The sequence below is a fragment of the Mustela putorius genome, unplaced genomic scaffold (genome assembly GCF_011764305.1).
Source record: "Mustela putorius furo isolate JIRA1106 unplaced genomic scaffold, ASM1176430v1.1 tig00003846_pilon_pilon_pilon, whole genome shotgun sequence".
NCBI lineage: Eukaryota > Metazoa > Chordata > Mammalia > Carnivora > Mustelidae > Mustela > Mustela putorius.
The window spans coordinates 21,123,936-21,145,095 of record NW_025421999.1 but is presented as its reverse complement, the minus strand read 5'-3'; the positions used below and the strand labels follow the sequence as shown (position 1 = coordinate 21,145,095).

At 40.5% G+C, this 21,160-nt stretch overlaps 1 protein-coding gene across 8 annotated transcripts in view; it reads right to left on the bottom strand.

The window, feature by feature from the left end:
* NCOA2 (nuclear receptor coactivator 2) overlaps nucleotides 1–21,160 on the bottom strand; it is a 303,163-nt gene that overhangs the window by 25,178 nt on the left and 256,825 nt on the right. For 7 of the 8 annotated variants that reach the window (XM_045063213.1, XM_045063208.1, XM_045063209.1 and 4 more), the window contains 6 exons: nucleotides 20,793–20,940; nucleotides 17,813–19,082; nucleotides 10,798–11,008; nucleotides 8,496–8,702; nucleotides 5,013–5,228; nucleotides 1,706–1,835 (listed from right to left, as the gene is read on the bottom strand). In XM_045063213.1, the coding sequence (XP_044919148.1) occupies nucleotides 1,706–1,835; nucleotides 5,013–5,228; nucleotides 8,496–8,702; nucleotides 10,798–11,008; nucleotides 17,813–19,082; nucleotides 20,793–20,940 (2,182 nt within the window). The remainder of the gene's footprint in view (nucleotides 1–1,705; nucleotides 1,836–5,012; nucleotides 5,229–8,495; nucleotides 8,703–10,797; nucleotides 11,009–17,812; nucleotides 19,083–20,792; nucleotides 20,941–21,160) is intronic. The other variant, XM_045063214.1, reaches the window with a different exon arrangement.

Genomic DNA, 21,160 nt, shown 5'->3' with positions numbered 1-21,160 from the left:
GCTAAAACTTGAGCATCCTGAGCCACTGGTGATAGGTGTGTTTTATCCACAAAGCAGTAAGAGAGTTAGGGTTTTGGGCCAAAGTGAAATAAAAGAGTTAACTTGAGGCTGCTGGACTGAACTAAGGGAGCTGGAGCATACCCCCACCCCTGGCAGAGAGCACTACAAATTCACTTTTAAGTAAAGTGTCCACAATTTCAACCTTAGGTGTTTCACTGGCCAAGAGACACTTACGAACTTCCAATGCAAGATTACCAAAATACTCAGGGAAATAGGCCCTCATAAGTGAGAGTCAACATTGGATTTTAGACCTCTAAGAAATCCAGATATTGGAATTAAAGAAATTCAGAAAAATAATGATGAACGTAATGCTTAAAGATATAAGGATGGAACCACAAAAATAAGCAAACAATGAGGCTGTGAAAAGCAGACCAGGCAAATACAACTTATAGAAATGAAAAACATGACTGGACCAAACATAGCTGAAGAGATAACTAAAGAACTGGATAAAAAATCATCCTGATGCAGTACTGAGACGAGATGGAAAATACACAGATTAAGAAAGCACCGTTTGGGGGGGGGGCAGAGGAGAGGGAAAAAAAGTCTGAAGCAGGCTCCATGCCCAGGGCCGAGCCCAACTCGGGGCTTGATTTCACAACCCTGGGATCATGATATGAGCTGAAATTAAGAGTTGGATGCTTATCTGGCTGAGCCACTCATGTGCTCCTGGAGGGCAGAATTTTTAAAAATCCCGTGTCAGCAGAGAAGGTGTAACATAGGTCTAACCAGAATCCCGAAAGGACAAAAGAGAGAAAATAGAGGAGGGGTAGAATATAAAGAGATAATGGCTATAAATCTTCCAGGACTGATGAAAACCATGAATCTACAGACTAAAAAGAGTACAGCATACACCAAGTACCAAGCAGTATAAATCAATCCACACTGAGACATGCTGTAGTAAAGGTACAACACAGAAAATACCAAGAGTATTTCAAAAGCAACTAGACAGAAAAGATCACCCACAAAGAAAAATTATTAGACTGATAATACAAACCAAAAAAATTTCAATCAAACATGATCACTTACCACTTCCTTTTTCAAAAAACTTTTTCAGTGGCTTAATGAAAAAGTCTGAATTCTTCAGAGTTTGGGATTTAAGACCTATTACTAATCCCTCTTCTTGCCAAGTCTTCTCGTACTGCCTTTACTATATTAAGTGGTAAAATATATGTTGACAGAAAACTAGACAATTTTCAGTTACCCTAAACACGAGCTGTTTCTGCAGCCTCCAGGCTCTGCCTGTGATGCTTTGACCTGCTGGACTGGCTTCCTGCCACCTGCCTCCTGAAGCACATCTTTCCTTCCAGATTGTGAAGCCTTCTCCAACCACTCGTTGGATGCTCCTTCCCAATTTATTCCTCTTATGGCATTTACAGTACCTACTACTTTCTACTGCAGTTATTAATGTACATCTTATTTTCCAATTAAATCATAACTTTTTAAAGACATGCCCTAGGTCTCCCTGATTTTTGGATTTCTCCTTCTCTATACCCCCTGTCCAATAACTGATGATCTAGTCTGAATACATGAAAACTGGCCAGGACCGACCGTTTAGAAGAAAAAGAGTAACTTCCGGCAGAGGTCTACTTCCAGAACTCACCATGAACCACGATTCTCTTGGATTTCCTGGGTGCTCAGGACTTACCTGTTTTGGCTGGCAAAGGATGCCTGGTCTATAGGCAGGATGCTTTCGGGCCACGGGGCAGTCTGATTTGGAGGAGCTTGTTGTTGGCTGTACTGAGGTCCCCCCATGTTCATCTCTAATTCAGATGGCCCTGAAAAGACAGAAGACAAAAATCCAAAAACTTCACAACTTGTCATCAGGGAAGTGCCTATTTCTGCCACGTAATATAAAGTGAAGTACCTGATTTACGTAAAGTGAAAAAGATAGATGCAATGATCATTAGGTGAAAATAAGAAGACTGAATTTTTGGTCTGAAACAGAAACAAAGGCAATAAATATTAAGGCCTATCACCCACTTAGGCAATATCTAGAATGCCAGCTCTAAAGCTTTTATAGTCTCTCTTTCTCTTTTTCTTTTCTTTTTTGAGAGAGCGAGTGAGAGCAAGTGGGTATGGTGAAGGGGCAGAGGGAGAGGGAAAGAATCTCAAGCAGACGCCCTACTGAGTTACAGAGCCCTTTGGGAGTGAGGTGGGGGGAGTGGGGGGCTTGATCTCATGACCTGAGCTGAAATCAAGAGTCAGAGGCTTAACCGATGAACCACCCAGGCGCCCCGGCACCCTGACCCTGTAGTTTTGTTGATGTGGGTTATATTGTATTGATACTTACTGTATGGGGAATTAACATTGGAAAATAGAAGAAAACAATTATTCACTCACTTAAAATAATTGTAAGGGCGCCTGGGTGGCTTAGTGGGGTAAGCCACTGCCTTGGGCTCAGGTCATGATCTTAGGGTCCCGGGATCGAGTCCCACATCAGGCTCTCCGCTCAACAGGGAGCCTGCTTCCCTCTCTCTCTGTCAAATCACTCAATCAATCAATCAATCTTAAAAAATAAATAAAATAATTACAATAAATCCACTATATGTTAACATAAACAAGCTTTTTTGGTTTGTTTTTTAAAGATTTTATTTACCTATCTGACAGAGAATGAGAAAGCAAAGCAGGGGGAGGGGCAGAAGGAGAGGGAGAAGCAGGCTTCCCGCCTAGCAGGGAGCCCAACTCGGAGCTTGATCCCAGGACCCTGGGATCATGACCTGAGCAGAAGGCAGTCGCTTAATCGACTGAACCATCCCAGCGCCCCTGAACAAGTTTTTTAAACAAGAAATGGAAAAAAACCTATTACTGGCATTGTTTCAGACTTTGGAAAATCACTTTAATGTCTGGCTTGATAGAGGAGAGCCAGACAGAGACTACTACGTGCTCCCACATTCCTCCTACGGCAGTAGTGCACAGCACGTAAATTCCAGAACTCGACTGTATGCTTGTGAGAGGCAAGAGTGAAGACGGCCAGGAGGGTCTCAGGATTATTACGGAACTGAGCTTTTATATTAACTGTCATTCAGTTAGTTCTTCCTGAAGAGAGAGGGTGGAACAGAAAGCAGGCCCAGACAACTCAGATGTGCTCTCTCTTAGAAGTTCTTTTGAGGTTTAAAGCTAATGGGTGACATGAGCTTTTCAGTGATTTTTTTTGTTACCACCATCTGCAGACCTGTCTTTCATTACAATAGATAATTTTCTGTTGAGTTTAGGGCTTTTTCGAATTTGTTAAAAAATCAGAGAAATTCAGCAACACAATACACAGCTCAAAGGCCAGGTGAGGTGCCCTCCAGCGAAGAAACACAGAGAATAAATTAAATTTCTGGATATAAGGGATTTATTAATTATGATAGTTATTTATTCTTTTCTTTTGTATTTCAGGCAACCTCCATACCCAACATGGGGCTCAGACCCACGATCTTGAGCTCACAAGTCACATGCTCTACCGACTGAGCCAGCTAGGTGCCCTTAATTATGACATTTAAATGAATAAATCAATATATTAAAATATTTCCCAGCTTAATTCTGGATGAAAATCTGGTCATTTTTAGCACTGTTCCATAGAAGCCTCAAATTATATGAATTATGTTTGGAAACCACTCATTAATTCGAAGATATTCTCCGCAGAAAGGCTATCTGAATGTCCCCTCTCAGAAACATGCCAAAATGTGCTGAGCAAATTACACAACTAGGTAGGGAAGTGCAGACCAGAGGTAGGATGAGAATTCTGCGTTGTCTTGTCAAAACAATCCTGGTAGCTTTCCGTTAATGATTTAGCTCTTACTCATTGTACCATACCTAAGTATATGACAAAGGACATAAACATTAACTTATCTGAATTATGCTAATGTGCAAGATTTAGAAAAGGTTATTATGTCAATGGTTAAGAAAACAATCCCAAGTATGAGTTGTACAGACCATTAACATTTTTTTCAGGTAAGATAACAGTTTTATTGAGGTATGACTGACGTGCCACATAATTCACCCGTTTAAAGTATATGACTCAGTGGGTTTCGGTGTATTTGCAGAGTTGTACGACCACTACGACAATGGGGCTTAAAACATTTTTATTCCCCCCCAAAGAAGCCCTATGACCATTAGGAGTCACTCCCCATGTCCCCCATACCCCAAGTCCTAGGCAATCACTTCCCTGCTACTTTCTCTCTCTAGAGATTTGTCTATTCTGGGCATTTCATACAAATGGTGCTGTATAATGTATCAAACCATTAATTTTAATAACATGTGAACTGTATCCAAATAGAATTTTAGCTATCCTCACACTTTATGAGATGTTCTAGAAGACCCTATAGATGTTCTGGAAGACCTTGTCTAGAAGACCCTGGAAAGTCTGGTTTAATAGTCTAGGATGGTGGCCCCAAGAATCTGCATCTTAATGTCCTGAGATGATTCTGATGATCACTCAGTTAGGAACCACTGCTGTAACATTAAAATACTTTTTAAAAATAGCATATGTATAACATTCACAGTGTGACACTCGAATTCACTTCCCCCCAAGGTCGAAATGAGATAACTTAATAAAAATAAAACACCACAAATATAGTTGATTCTCTAATGTAACTAGAAAGCTTTTCAGAGTCTATGATTCTACACAGAGTTCTAGCAAAATCTCCCTTATGACAGCTTGCCATGAGGGGAATCATCTAAACTGCAAATGAAGAGCATATCTTTGAAAAAACTTTTGGAGCTGTTACTCTCTTCTCAGAAAGCATGGTGATTAAAGTAAAAAGCACTATATGGGTGGCTCAGTCAGTTCAGCGTCTGCCTTCGGCTCAAGTCATAATCTTGGGTCCTGGGATTGAGCCCCATGGCAGGCTCTCTGCGCAGCAGGGGGGCCTGCTTCTCCTTCTCCCTCCGTCCCCCTGCCTCCAGCTTGTGTTTGCCCTCTCTGATAAAATCTTAAAAAAAAAAAAAAAGCACTAGAACTACCTTACCTATATTCATGACCTGAGACTGAAGCATCTGTCTTGGGCCAGGCTGGCTGTTGGGTCTCATGGGGAGGCTGGCTGTTGGGTTCCGAATCATCCCTCCTTGGATTGGCCGGTTCATGGCACTGGTGGTAGCAGCACAGGTGACTCTCACGGCAGAACTCTGTGGCGCCCATTCCCCAGACGGCATAGCAGGCCGGGGAGGATTGCTACCCACCATTCCTGCAGGCAAGCCAAAGGGAACAGACATGGAGTAACTGAAAGCAGAGGCAGCACGGAGGAACACCAGATGCTCTTACTCTGTATAAGACAGTCATTCTGTAATACACAGTTAGCCCAACAGGTAACGCCCTCATTGGGACAGACGCAGACCCTTGGCGAAGAAACAAGAGTTGGCAATTTCTACAGTTTTCAAAGCACAGACTTGCCACTCTTCATGGTTCGGAAAAGCTGTTAAAATTGTTCCCATATGTACTTAGAAACAGGTGCTGTGGTGTGTGGATAACCCCAACTTCCTTCCTCAGGAAGTGAATCACATTAGCTGATCTACACGTCAATGCTTTACTTTTCAAAAGGGAGGTGAGGGCCAAGAGAAACAAGGTTTAAGCTGGTCATCAATACTCTGGTTATAAATCCAAATCCCAGAACAGCCCATAAAGCTGATGTCACATCTTTAAATCCTCAGATCCCTTTCAGAGTACTATCATTTGTTAAGCTTCGAAACTGACCATGGTAGCCTCTAAAACATGAAGAAATTACAGGACCTTTCTACCACAGTTTTTTATATCCAACGCAAGGGAACTCCCACTTCTAGGGAACTTTAGCATACCTGGACCACCCCATTCCTGATCACATAGGTCTACAATGGCTTAGGGCAGACTGGTAAAAATCTTCTTATACTTGAGATATTGTCTGCTATTGGGCCACACATAACAGTAAGAGCACAATACTCGAGGCAGGAGCGAGTGTTCACTCTCTCTGGCCTGGCCCCGCTGACAGTGGCCAAATATTGGCTAAAGGGGAAAAACTCCAAGTGAGAACCCAGCATTTTGAAATGTTTAATGATGGGTCTATAAAAGTCTTGCTTTCATGATGGGGTGCTTCGGTGGCTCAGTCGATTGAACATCTCCCTCTGGCTCAGGTCATGATCTTGGGGCCCTGGGATCAAGCCCTGTGTTGGGTTCCCCGCTCAGCCGGGAGTCCGTTCTGCCTCTCCCCACCACTGCTCATGCTCTAGTGAGTAAATAAAATCTTAAAAAAAAAAAAAACCAAAAAACAAAACTTCTTCTTTCAAATAGATGGCTTGCTTTCATTTACTTGAATTACGATAACTAAAAGTGGGGTGTATTTACGAAACGGAGAGAACATGTATTGTGGGTTGCTTTTCACCGGTGAAATGAGAATGTGCTACGTTAGGATAATCAAGAATAAAGGGTAATTAATCTGACTGAAAAAGTTAGAACAATATTATAGTACCATATATTTTTAAAACTATTTGAAGATTAAATTTGAACCACACAGTGTATTATGGGAGAACAGGTATTGTATTTTTCAGAAAATCTGGTCTCTAAATAATGTAACAAGATTATAGCAAGTCCAGAAAGCAGAAGGAAAAATGACCTGCAATTCAACAATATTCCCGCAATTATAATAACTGGGGACTCAGTCTCTTTCAGGCTTTTTCTTTTCTGAAACAAATCACAGGCATTATATGATCTTTAGAGTCTAGATATCAGTGATCTCCAGGCAGCCCAAATTTCAAAACAGGTGTATACCTAAATTCCTCCAAGAACTCAGAGCTTCTTGTGTTCTAATAAGGAGGCACTTTTTAAAAAAATTAAATTAAAAAAAAATTATTTAATAGACAGAGATCACAAGTAGGCAGAGAGGCAGACAGAGAGAGCTCCCTGCCAAGCAGAGAGCCCGATGCGGGGCTCGATCCCAGGACCCTGGGCTGAGCCGAAGGCAGAGGCTTTAACCCACTGAGCCACCCAGGTGTCCCTAAGGAGGCACTTTTAATAAGTCACTGGCTCCTCTGGTGTTATAGACTGTTGCAGAGAGCAGTATTTTTTTAAAGATTAAAAAAAAATTTTTTTTCATTTCATTTCATTTTATTTCTATTTATCTGAGAGAGAGAGAGAAAGAGAGAGAGCACGAACAGGAGGAAGAGCAAAAAGGGAGAGAGGGAGAAGCAGGCTCCCGACTGAGCAAGGAGCCCGATGCGGGGCTCAACCCCAGGACCCTAGATCATGACCAGAGCCAAAGCAGCCGCTTAACCGACTCAGCCACCAAGGAGTCCCAAGCAGTATTTTGTTTATATGAATCAACACTTTATCTTTAATTATAAAATTATTACGGCCCTTATTTCTGTGGATATATAATGTAGCGGAGTAGTCAGTGCCTGGCACGTATGGTAGGCGCCCAATAAATATTTGTTGAAGGAATCAACGATTTTAATATAGCACGGTACACATTTCCCCATGAACTACATCAATACCTGAAAATAAATAAATCCAAGTTTTCCCCTTAAACTGAACTTTCATTTTCAGTTAGCTGTCTAAAATGGCAATGTATATACAGAGATTATACAACTAAGCTAAAAGAAAAAAAAAAGAATACAAATTCTTTTTATAATATCTATTTCCTTCAATGCCTTTTTCCTGAGTACTTCATTTTGCCAAAGAAGAAGGCTATGAATTGTGAGTTCTTCATTAGGAAACTTGGCATTCTGCTACTAGGTCTGTGATAAACAGATAGGGGGGATAGGACATGGTGGGAATAGCAATCATTGCTGCTGAGATGATTTCGAGTCTTCATTAGATGGAAGTTGGGGAACGTGGTAGCAGTGAGGATACTGACTACCACTTAGCAACTGTGCAGGGGCAACATGGCAGATACCTGAAGTTATAGCAAGCCTAGGTCCAAACCAGATCACAGGCAAAGTCAACCATCTTCAAAAGGGGAGCCCTGGACCTGGTTCTCATAGACCGAGCATATTACCATGTAAAGTTCTTTATTTTTAATTAATATTTTTCTGAAGAAATATATCATTTGTAAGTATGAAAAGTTGGCTGCATTTTAAACTTTCATTCTGAAATTCTCCAAAAACAAATCATCAATTGATAGGAAGTTTTAAAGATTATCAGCAGATTACATGAGCTGCCAGCAACCACCAAATTATTTTATACAGAACACTATAATGTCTAGAACAGTAAACTGGAATAGAAGACATCAGCCTAGGCTATAGGATTAATGGTTAGAAACCTCGTCACAGTAATGATCACAGTATAAAATGGTCAGTTTACTGGAATGCTTTCCAATGCTTCCATACCACACTCCCAGTGAAAGTCTGTAGAACTTTCTTACCCTTCTAGTATTAGTTTCTAACATAAAAAAATCATTTGAAAAATCCTACGAGTTTGATGTGGATGAATGCATCATTAAGTGAAATAACCCACCAAGAAAGTAACAGTGCATTTGAGCCCTTACCTGTGCTACTGTTCCCTAAATTTCCTTGGTTTCCTATCATCCCTTGATTACCCATCATTCCTGGCTGAGGTATCACTGAGTAGGGACTACTGTTTCTGATTGGTGGGAAAGGTCCAGCACCAGTTGGGCTTTGCAATGTGATGTCAAGTGGTAAATTCTGGTTTGGCAATAACCTGCCCAGTTGCCCTGGTCGTGGGTTATTAAAAGCTAAGGAGAAAACAAATGAAAATTGAAGGTTAATATAGGATAATGGAAAAGAACAGCAACAGAAGCAGTCTTCAGGGAAAATGCTGTCTGTAACGTATCGAAGATATGCCCATCAGGGACTAACTGCTTATTAAAGAGAAGAACTCACAGACACCAAAACCATATGCAACACCAAAATGTGGACTCGTAATCGAATCAACAATTCTCTTATTTGACTCTTAACAATCTTACAGAAAGAGAGGAAAAAACCTGCATGTCTTTTCTTCCCCAACACTAATCTCTAACATGTAGTCATATTTGCTAGGTAAAACGCTCAGATGGCCCTGTCCGTTTGTGCCACTATCCATCCAAATTTAGGCGCATGGCTCTGTCACAGCGAGGAAGCTAGGAACTGCTCCTGTGGAGAACGCCAAACCCAGACACGTGGGGCTTGGACGTATCATTTCGTAACTGGACTTTCCTGGGAGTAGAATTAGGTTAAAAGCATCTATTTGCCTTGGAAGTTAAAATCTTTTAAGTGTGAACTCTGCCCCCTGAAGTCAGTATTAAAGCTTTAGGGCCCTGTTTAATCTTCTAAATACAGCTTCTTTAAATTCTGGACACATTTAGATTTGAAAGGATTCCTATGGGTGGCTGATAAGAATCCACTGTGAGGTGTGCACTGCATTGTACTGTCACAGAGACAACCAATAATTTGATAAGAACATGATTAAATTTTAAAAGTAGACAGATACTATAAATAACAGTTTATAGAGCTACTTTGTTAAATAATATCAAGTATTTTATTTTTACTGACTTACATAAACATAGTATTAAACAGAACATTTAGAATAAATAAGTTCTTAACAGTTAGTAACAGAAATAAAATATTTAGAAGAATCAGGGCTCGGAATGGAAATAGTCTACGTTTAATCATGACTCCCTCAGGTTTAGCTCTCTGGTTAGCACTCAATAATCTGATTACCATCAGCAGGTACACACAGAGGAGAAAGCGTGAGTTCCCACGCCGCCCTTCATTAATGCCTCTGATTAATGAGCGTAAGCTCTCTAGTGTGCTTCTTACCCACTCCCCAGCTCTTTGACTGTGAGCGCCCATGGTCCAGAAGTACCTTCCATTCCTCAAGAAATACAAAGGTTTGAGAGATGATAACAAACACCAACTATTTTGTTTTACCCGTTTCAGAATCATTAAAAATTACCTGAGAAAAGACCTAGTGACTAAAGATGTTTTGTGAATTGGTTGATGGTTGCCATTTCTGGTTTGAGAACAAAGGCTGAGCACTCAATCAGACTGTACTCAATGAGGGAAAAATCATTCTGTCTATCAAATTCACACTAAGGACGTCATTTATGTTTGTATAAGTTACGTCTCTTTGCACAGGAAAGATATTTTCTTCCATTCACAACTGTTGGACAACTTCAGGTAATTATTGAGCTTGTAAACTAAGTGATTCTGGTGGACAAAGAATTCATCTTAAACTTACAAAATTCTAAAATAAAAAGAATAAATGAAAAAATGTATTTATAAATAGTCTAAGGTCTTTAAGGTTTATATCAAATTCGTTAATGTGCACTTAGAAAACATGTATGATAAAGTTCCATTCAAACTGACATTTCTAAGATTATTTCTAAGAGATGAGATAAGGTATTTTTAATGTGTGCAGCCCGTTTATTAAGATTAAATATTAAGAATTTTTAATAGCATTTTATTCCTAAAAAGTCAGCCTAACCTTCTTATTTTCTGTATTTAAAGTATCCAGTTATATACTAAAACACATAAAGTCTATTTTAAACTCCATTTCTGAAAGCAGTAGCAAAAATAAAGGGAAACACGACAACCATCCAAAGAACTTTATCTATGTAGGTCAGTCTCACTCTGGTGCTGATGAAATGAACTGCACGAGAATGTTGGAAAGCCCTGTTCACTGGAGACTATTTTGAAAGGAGTTTTCAACAACCTGGACAGTAGATGGTGCTATTGGATCACAGAAACCTTGAAGTGACTAAGCTGTTTGTATCAGATTTTAATAATCACTGTTTCTAATGGTGATTATATGGGAATTTCTTGGCATAACCACCAATATCGCATACTCACTGCTCTGTGAAATTCGCAATGCTGTTTTCTGGGCTCCAACAGGTGCGACAGGACTGTTTTCGGCTGTGAGTTGCATGAGGTCATTGATGATGGCTTGCTTGTCAACTGATCCAGCAGGGGCGCCTGGCCTCGTGTCTGGGAAAAGCTGTGGTAATTGACTATTCTGCAAATCATCCAAAATCTCCTCCAAGTTGTCCAGCTCACTGCCAGGCTGCAGTTAACAAACAGAAGAGTTTATCCCGTCCCACCCTGCGAGTGGGCATCCCAGCCCCAACTGCAATTACAGACCCAGCTGGCACCACCGAGGCACCACCACGGCCATGCAAAGGATGCAGACACCTGTGAGGACCTCTGGCCTAATGAGGGGCTTGATCATCTTTTAAAATATAACTAACAAAGGCCGAATAACTTAATCTCTTAGTTCTCTATTTCCTCATCTGGAAGAGTCGTGACTGAATTAGAAAGCTCCCTTCCAGGGCTGTGCTTCATGGGCAATGTATAAATTTCCCTTTATTGTATGCTAATAATAATAATAATAGTAACAACAACAACAATAATAATATTGTATGCTAATAAATAATTTAATAATTTATCAGTTATAATAATAAATGATTATAATAATAATCAGTCATGAGTATATGTATGTTTCTGATTAACTCTGAGTATACTAGACTTAAGAGTCCAGGTCTAGGTTTTATGGTTAACTCTAAAAAATAACAACAATGAAAAACTCGTTCAAAAAAATTATCTAAATGCACACTACATCAGTATTTTCTAGGTGGTCATTCCCTTCTAGGATTTTTTTTTTTTAAAGGGGGGGTGGTAAAATGCAAAATAAGCGAAAAATCAGCTCAAAGTCACCATGAATAGTTAGCGCTGCCTTTTCAATTTGGTGTTTTTTTTTTCCTGCTCGCACTTTCAGTTTCAAACGCTACTAGCTCTCTCAGTCCGTCACCAGCTTAGGCAACAAAATATAGGGAAGCAGGATACAAACATGGTGTCCCCATACATGGCATCTATTAACCTGATTTCACAGAAGGCAGAACGTGGTTTCCTAGGGCTTTTCCTTCCACAGAAGTCATTTCATTTCAATGACCAACATCAAAATAATAAGGTACGTATTACCACTATCTCACACCTACTACTTTTCCTCCAGAAGGCTCAACTTATTTTATATTCTTTTAAGTAGAACCTATTAGGCAGTGTCAACCACACAAGAAAAAGAAGACGTTAAATGTTAGAAGTCGTTTCTAATGAAGAAAGTGCTGATCTCTTGGATGTGTAGGTGGAAACACAGAAGTTAGGTAATTCCCCCAAAGTCACTGGATGGACTCTGAATCCTTGACCGTGACTATTTTGTCCACCCAGGGCATTCAGATAGAACTGTTTAACCTGAGAGGAGGTCTGCTTGAAGCAAAATGCCCCACAGTTTTGTTCTATATATAATTCCTATTCCCCATGCAAAGGTTGAATTTACTAAGGTTTTCTGAAATTTATGGCACATGCAATACCTGTATGAGAAGTCTTACTGGCCATGTTTCTCAAGTTAGGAAAGAGAAACTGAAGTGATATTTTACTTGATTCCTTCTTCAGAGTCAACTAGCTTAGTAATAACCTAAAGATCCACTTTTGAGGAAATTCCCAGTGTGTTGCTGGGGCAATCACAAGACCATTTTCTAGTTTAGTTTAGCCACCCATTTCCGACAAAAGATGGAGGCACCAAATATGGGAACGATACCTCTTAGGTAAGGGCTGGGCTCTGAAGTCAGCATCCTAAAGTATAGACAGACAGAGATAAAATGATCCTGGGGGAGACACCTCACTGTACACCTGTGTCCCCTCTGAGGACAACACAGTCAGTTTCTTCTCCAGAGTGGAAACACAAAGCTGTTTTTTCAGCTGAGTCCTAAACAGTTTAGTGTGCAGCGTGTAGCGTGTAGAGGCTGTGCTGCTTTTAAAAACACACAGCTACATGTTCACGCTGTTAGAGCCACAGGAGAACCCACACCCAGTAAACTCTTGTCACCCACCTCATGATCACTCTGCTACGGTACATACCGATGGGGTATAATGGCGGGCAGAACTGCTCACATTACTTAACCACTTCGTTGCTGCCCCCTTCCTTTCTTCTGAATGTGTATACAGGATTTTGTGCAAGTTAAATGTACAAATAAAGTGACTCCACTGCAAATCTATCTTTACCGTGTTTTACTGAATACAAAAGGTATAAACATCAGCATGAACATTTATTGTCCTCCAAGAACAGTTCCTGGAACATAATCATGGACACTCAGTCAATTAAATGAATTCCTTTAACCATATTATCCTGTAATTTAAGAAAATTTTCCAGGATCAACTAAATTTCTCATAGAAATTCCTGTAATTGCCATTATTTTCTCAGAAAAATAGTTCCTAAGAATGTGTAATAGATACCCTTGTAATTGTATCATTAAAATAGCTATAGACATAAGAAAGAAGTTCTAATAAACTGAAATTTATTGCTGTCCTATGAAACCAAGTTTCCCTACTGTGCTGCTGCCTTGTCTAGAGCATTTTAAAAAGTGGCCCTTGAGGAAGCTCACTGTGTGTGTGGCAGAGGGGTGGGGGGATTTGGGGGTGAAGGAGGAGGAAGGAGGGGGTAAGTAATAAGCTGCTTCTTGAGAAAGCTTTGCAGATTGCCTTGGATGAGAAACAGCTAAAATAAAAAGGTTCATATAAACAATAATAAATATAAAGAGTATTATTATCCTCAGTAGATGCTCTTATACTTGCCCCCAATCCCATTTATGTGTAGAAGAAAGTTTTTACAATGTAGATTAACAACAGCCTCTGTCTAGACTCCTATCTTTCCTTTTTACCTTGACTCTTATCATGCAAATAAAATTATACTTTAAACCACGTCCATCAAACAGAAAGATAACTATCATCATAGTTTCAAAGAGTTCTATCAACAAGATTCATGATTCTTCCTTTGTAATCTACTCTTGTGTCTAATATAATCAACTGAAAAGAAGTCTAAACATTATACATATAAAATGTTAAAATATATTTGGATGGCTTGGGTGCCTGGGTGGCTCAGTTGGTTAAACCTCTGCCTTCAGCTCAGGCCCTGATCTTGGGGTCTTGGGATCAAGTCCCACGTCTGGCTCCCTGCTCAGTGGGGAGTCTGTCCCCCTCTTCTTCTGTCCCCCACCCCCAGCTTGTGCTCTCTCCCTCTCTCAAAAAACAAAATCTAATAAATTATTTGGATGGTTTAAATCAATTTATTGGTTTTTCAACTTCAAATAATTAGAAAATTTAAAATCCAATATTTTCCTTGGTTGATTTTTATTTTTAAAAAGCATGTATTATAAAAAAGCATGTCTTAAAAACCAATTTCCAAATTTTAATCTCTGCCATTTTAATTGCTGACCAGATTCAACTGGGGGATCAGTCTAGTTCCGACAAGTAACTGAACACTTTTTTGTCTTAAGAAAGCCATGTGGGCACTTCTTGTTTTCTTATTCAAAAGAAATTGGTTCTTTGGATCCCCATAACTATGGGCATTATTTGAATTCTCTCATCTCTCCATCAGAAGAATACATTATGCAATTTTCCCCACTAGAGATAATATAGTTTTGCTTGTGTTTATTTCTTGTTAATTTCTGGAGTACACATTTAACATTCATCAGATTGTCTTAAGTATACTTTAAATGTTCTTCATCAAGGACGTAAAATTCAGAATGTCTATTATAACCCCTTTGCCTGTTTGGCAATAAAATCGGACAATTATGGAATTTTCTTCTGTAGTCATGTAAGTTTTAGAAGGGATAGATTTGATCACATTAAGTTTCTGATCAAATATTCCAGCTGCCCCCCCTCCCCAATTCTTTTAAGCTTTAATTCTCACTGAAAGTTCTTCTAGTCCATGCCTACTTTGTTAGGCATTTTCTTCACAAGACAAAAAGATTAATGCTTTCCTTTAAAATGCTTTGCCAAGATTCTTCAAAGTTTTGCTTAGGCATCTATTCGAATGCTCAAATTAGCCACATCAATTTGAATAGTTAGTTTAAACTATTTCAGGCAAAAAATGAGTCAGAAAGATTTTTATAAAAGTTCTACAAAATGAAAATTGGACTTGATTTCTTTAATTTTTCATTTTTCTGGTTTTATGAATTTTTCATGTGTCAAATCAACTTGTTCTCTGAAGGAAATATAAAGAGCACATGCATTTTAATAACATAAGTATTTTAATAAGTTATAAAACATCTTTTCAAAAATTTAAATAAGAAGTGTAATTTTACCACACTGGCCTAACATAAAATTGTTTTTAAAAAATGGTGAAAGTTTTAAAAGACGGTAATATAAATATACCCCATTTGGAGGGAAATTTTCAGGACACTGCCCATTTAAAATATGGTTTGCCTTTCTAGTGGAGCGAAATAACAATATGTTCCTTTTAGAAGATTTCTAGGCCTTCATTAGGACTGGCCCAGTAGCATTAGAGAGAACCTAAGACTATCAACATGCTCCGCTGGGTAAGTAAGTAAGTAACTTGAAAGTCGGTAAACATATTGGAAATTTTTCAGTCACTGCTTCCTGTTAGTGACGAAACACCGTAGAAACAAATGTTGTTTAAATACTCTACCCAGTAAGGAACACTATTTTAGGTATAACAGCCCCATCGAAGTACTTCCTGTCCTTAATAAGTTATAGGTAGCTTAAACACACACTCGGTTAATGGCTCTTTTCTGAGTCAAAATAACACGACAGTTGAGCGTATATTTCAGGCTCCCTAACAGTTTATCTCATTAAATAAAAAACTCGCATTCCCCTGAAATGAAAGAAAAAGTTTAACAAACTGGTACAGCAGTTAAAAGGAGATACAATTAATCTGTTTTGGGAATAGAGAAGGAGAGCAGGAGGCGAAAGAATCACTGTTTTTTCCTTAAAGTAAGTCATTCTGACTTTGATCTAAATTTAGGTAATGCATACTTCCTGTGGTAACTTTTCTTTTCAAGTTGCAATGTTTTCAATGTTAAATTTGCTCTGAAGCAGTATTTTTTGGTGTTTTATTTTTAAATGGGAGTGAATGGAGGGTGAGACCAGGGACTGGGTTTCATTAAGAAAAAAAATTGTATGTGTATGTGTGTACACTGCTTTTTGGTCCATCCAAAATAACATATTTGTGCTCATGTTCCCTAGGTAAGATGATTTTGATTAGAAAAATGTTTCTCCTAAACAACAATTAGAAACGGCAAGTGACTCAAAGTCTTAAAAAAAAAAATTCTTTTTCTGTGTGTGTCAGTTTCTTGTCTGAAGTTAGCGTCATCACATACTAAATATAGACATGCCAAACAGTGTCCCCCTTCCCTGACCCTCTAAGTCCCTCGGGCCTCAGGCCTGGGAATGAAATAAATTCTGTGTATGGAGGGAGGGGCCAGCCACTTAGCCAGTGAGCTAAGGTGGCCCTCATGAGTCACCCTCTTGCCCTCTAGCATGTGTTAGGGAGATCTGAGGGACAGTATCTGTACCTGCCACCCACTCTGTATATTCTAACCTAGTAAACCTCAACACTGACAGTCATCAATACAGCTTCACCCTACACTTACTCCAAGGTACTGCTCTTAACTTTCTGCTGAAAGAAACTCTTGAGTTTCCCCCACTTAACCGATTTCACAGCATTAAAGAACAGCTGTATTGTCAAACCCTCCACTAACGTCTGCGTTCCAGGGTTAATGATCAAAGATGATTATAGAATTAGGATGTTTCTCTGGTGAAGGGCACGTAGGTTTAAAAAATCATGTCTGTCTTACAGGAATGTAGCAGCTGCCAAGACATCAAAGTGAAAGAAATGAAGGAAGCTAAGTACTAAGAACCGTGGTGGAGGGAGCCCAGCTCTAGGGGCGGGGGTGTTTGGCCTCAGACTTCCTGATTCCGGCTTCCAATCCTAGCTCTGCCCCCAGGCCAGCCTCCGCTGACTCAGCAGAGTTCAAGACCATAGCGAGGGAGTGCTGCCCTCTTCTCTCCCCATCCACACCTAGTCCCCCAAGACAGTGACACATACAACTCTCCACTTGCAAAACGAATTGCCAGACAAATTAGCGAACCATTTCAAGCAGAAAGGCCGATGTGGCTTCTTCACTTGTTAACCAATCAGGACTTAAAAGATTTGAAGTCCAAGGCTGTTCCCAGGGATTAGAAAGCGAGCTGGTGATGCAGGGTGAAGTCTTGGATCATTAACCCAGCCCGACACTGAGTCCCCAGGAAACATCTTATGCCAAACCACTACATCAGAAAGAACTCTTAAAAAAAAAAAAAAAAAGGGCAAAGAAAAGAATTCTTTAACATTAACCAGAAGGTTCAGCTGACAAGAAGGGTGCAATGATACTCATTAGGTTTGAAAACCAAACTCTGATCTTAAAGAGAGAGAAAGGTAAATGGGAAATAATTCAACGAAGTCTGTCCTGACAGAGCCAGTTTCAAGGATGTGATTATCTCTGATTCAGGCATCTTCTATTAACAGGGGCAGCAAACTACAGCTGCTCTGTGGGCTAAATCCTGCTCACTGCCTGTTTTCCTATGCCCTGAGCTAAGAATGGATTTTCATTTTTTTAATAATAAAAAAAAAAAATCAAAAGAAGAGCATTTTGTGACCCATGAAAACTGTATCAAATCCTAAGATCAGTGTCTGTCAGTAAAGTTTTATTAGCTCTCATTTGTTCGCATAGGATCTATGGCTGTTTTTCGTACCACGGCGGCAGAGACTGGACAGTCCACAAAGCCTAAAATATTTACCACTGGTCCTTCACAAGAGAAAAAAAAAAGGTCAGTCAGCCTACCCCTGGTTGATGGCGATGTCACTCGTTGGTAGACAGGAGTATCTTGGACAGGGAGCTTCAATGAGAATAAACTGTCTCCACGTAGGAACAGCAAAGGAGGAGGCTTATTTCTGTCCCATCACCTGTGGCCTCCCCGTGAAAATCCTTGTTGGGTATGGATTGGCACACCTGAGAGAACACAGGACCCAACTTACCTGCTCACTGGGCTCAAAGCTCATCTCCTCCTTCTCAGTTTTCATAGCTATTAATTTTGTGTTGCTGGCAGGGTCTGTCTTACTGTCCAGTCGCTCAAGTTTGGGGGTTATTTCTGGTAAACCAATATCTTTAGTATCATCTTTGTCTAGCAGGTAGCGAAGTAGTGCATTCTCTTTCTTCTTGGGGCTCACGGGCTCTTGTTTAACAGTCACTTCTGAGCCAGGAGCTGTGCTGTTGGCCTCCTGGCTCAGCTCTTTGCCCGTGGCTTCTGCTGTTAGCTTGGCCAAGTCCACGGGGGAGCTGCTGTCCTGCAAGAGTCTGTGCAAAATCTTATGCTTCTCCTTGAGCGAGGTTCCGTGTGTCGAGCCAGAGCCAGGCAGGCTCGCCGTGGAGTCCTTGTTTGTGTCCGACAGGGAGCTGGATAAGGGCGAAGGTTCCATCTGGTCAGATTTGGTGGTCAGCAGCTGGAGGAGTTTGGTCTGTCCCTTGCTGTCATGCAGCCGAGTCTGTCCATCGGCTCTCTCACCGCTCACGGCCTGGGGCATGCTGGAATCGCTGGTCTCCTTCTGCTCTCCAGGATGGCAGCTGCTCTCTGCTTGACCAGGTGTACCTTCAGAGGGCTCCCCATAAAGTCCAAAACAGTCTTTGGAGTCTAAGCTTCCCATCTTGCTGAGTGGGGGAGGATTCATATTAACGGGGGAGTTTTGCAAATTGCCCATTTTTAGGTCTGGTGAAGCCAGCGACGACCCCAGTGAGACCCCGTGCCCCTCGCTGAGGGCCTGAAGTGCGTTGAGGGAGCTGTTGGTGTAGCTATGGCTATTTCCTGTGCTGCTGCAAACTCCCACAGGGGAATGCAAGCTTCCTGCAGGGGAAAACTGACTGGGTGGGATTCGAGGGCTGCCAGCCACTCCGGGGCTCATGCGATGCCGTGGCGAAAGCATGGAGTTGGGCTGTCCTGGATTCATGCCAGGGCTGCTCTGTGAGGGACTGTTCATTTTGAGTGCATAGTTACTACCCTGAGGAGTGGTTGCTTGCATGCTTGACACATGGTTCATTCCCCCGGAACCGCCAAACCTGCCCATGGGCATGCCCATTTGTTCCTTTGGGCCATTGATGGGAAAATTTATATTGCTACCAAGGGTCATGTCCTGACCTGGGTTCCCACTGCACATGGCCTGATGGGCAGGGCTGCTAGAGCTAAGTGGATTCAATGGCTTCCCCATCGCTTGTCCAGTCAGATCCGGATTCATTACACACACATTCTGCTCTCTGTACGATGAGGAGAGAAATATAAAAGGAAACGCATTTAGCAAGTTGTTATTAATTTTTAAAAAAATGAGATGGCCTCTTTTCTTTAAAAGAACAGACTACATTTACAGGACAGATAATACTTGGATGAAACAATCTGCAATTATGGACAAGACTGAGCATGCATAATTCTGGACCAAGAGGGATGTTTTGCAGTCAACTCATTAAGATGTCTGCGGTTTTATAGAGGAGGTGTCTTTAAATGTGACTACTACTGGATTGAAATCGTAGTTACCAGACAAGACATGAGAGGGGTTCCAATTACATAATATCTTTCTCATTACATGGTATATTATATATATTATATATACATGGATAACTGAGAGCTTGTCCCATCTTCAAGGAAGGACCCTAATAAGCAGAGCTGTCTTCAGTTATCTGTCAAATCACAATTCCTAACAGTAGACACATTTGTAAGCCCAGAGAGCTCTGAAGTATACTACTTGGCTCAAGACGGATAGCAAACTTCAAAACTGGTGGGTGGGGTTGGGGGAGCCCGCCTCAACTAGTAGGAACTCCACAAGTACTAGAGCCAGTGAAGTTATTGAAAGTATTGTGAATTAGATCACCTTGTCCAACAGAGCCCCTTGCTGGTCAAAGCAAGAGACTCTAGCACAGACAATGTAGGGCCAAACTTTAGAGTGACTGTGCTCTGTGATCTTACCCCCCAACGCCCAGACAACTCCAATCCACTCCCTTACTGGTGACTCAAGGCAACCTTTCTGGGCTAGATGATTTTCCAAGCCCTATGAGCTTTAATTTACAGCCTTGGCAGTCACTTGTGAGTTACCACATGTGTTCACAAATCCAAACAAAACAGGTTTCACAAATCATCAAACATCAGCTTTCACTTAGGGGGGTGAAATCTGGCACATCTGTAATCACTTTCAAATTGTTTCAGTTTGAGGTCAGATTTATTAACAGTTGGCAAACAGGGCTGCCTGGTTTTTTTTAATTCCCAAATAAGAAAGGATACAATCGAGAAGTGTGATAAAAGGGGACTCTTTCACCAGAGCAACTCTATGTATCTTCTGGTAGTACCTCATAAAGTTTTATACCGTACATACATAAATATTTATGTAAGGCAAAATGTAATCATTCTAAAACAATGTAGTTGATGACATTTATTTTAAAATCAACATTCAATTTTCTGTACTGTCATTTTTTAATGGAAATGTTTATTACCTTTCAATTGAAAGACTAATGGCAAGAAGTTAACTTAAACCCGAGGGGGAAAAAGCCCTAAAACAAGTCCTCTAAGTAGATATACTTGGAAGTCTCAGATTTCCACGCACAGGAGCAAAAGTCCTGCTAGTGGCTTTCCTACTTCACTGCACGTGTTCCCACTGGAGGGATGGCCCAACTTCCCTTCCCTGTTAGGGGAGGCCTTCCTGTCGGAGCCCCATGAACGGAAGCCTGTGTTCTTCCAGCGGGGTTTTAAAATTCACTAGTATTAAGGCACAAATTCAAGAGATAACCCTCCTTTGCCGGTATCCTAAGTTGTCTCTTAGTCAGAAGTTAATAGCAAGTTAATTTTATATTGTACCTGCGTGTGGCCGATGAACAGACATATCTAACAAGGCTGAAAAGCTCTAGGGGTATCTGTTGCTTTGGAAACATTTCCTCTTGATTTGGGGAAGGGAAAGAGTGATTTCTTAGAACAAGGATTACCTGTGAAGCATATGTAATGATATTACAAGCTGAGGTTCATTAGTAGTCTGAGAACGGATGAGTTTGCTCTTCGTTTGTGCAGCAACAAGAGTGCCATCGGACAAGGAAAAACGGTAGATTTGACTGAACGCCAATCCTTGTCTCAGCACTGTGGGCAAGCAAGGAAACAGAATTCATGTTTACAAAAACAAACAAACAGAGAGTAAGGGGCGGGAGAAGACACACTAATAGTAATAAATTTCATTTTCATATTTTCCTACTAGCATGTTAACAAGAGTTGGAAATACTATTTCATGATACTGAAACATTTTAACATTTTAAAAGCACATTTATTTTTTTACTCAAAATACTAATAAATTCAATGCACT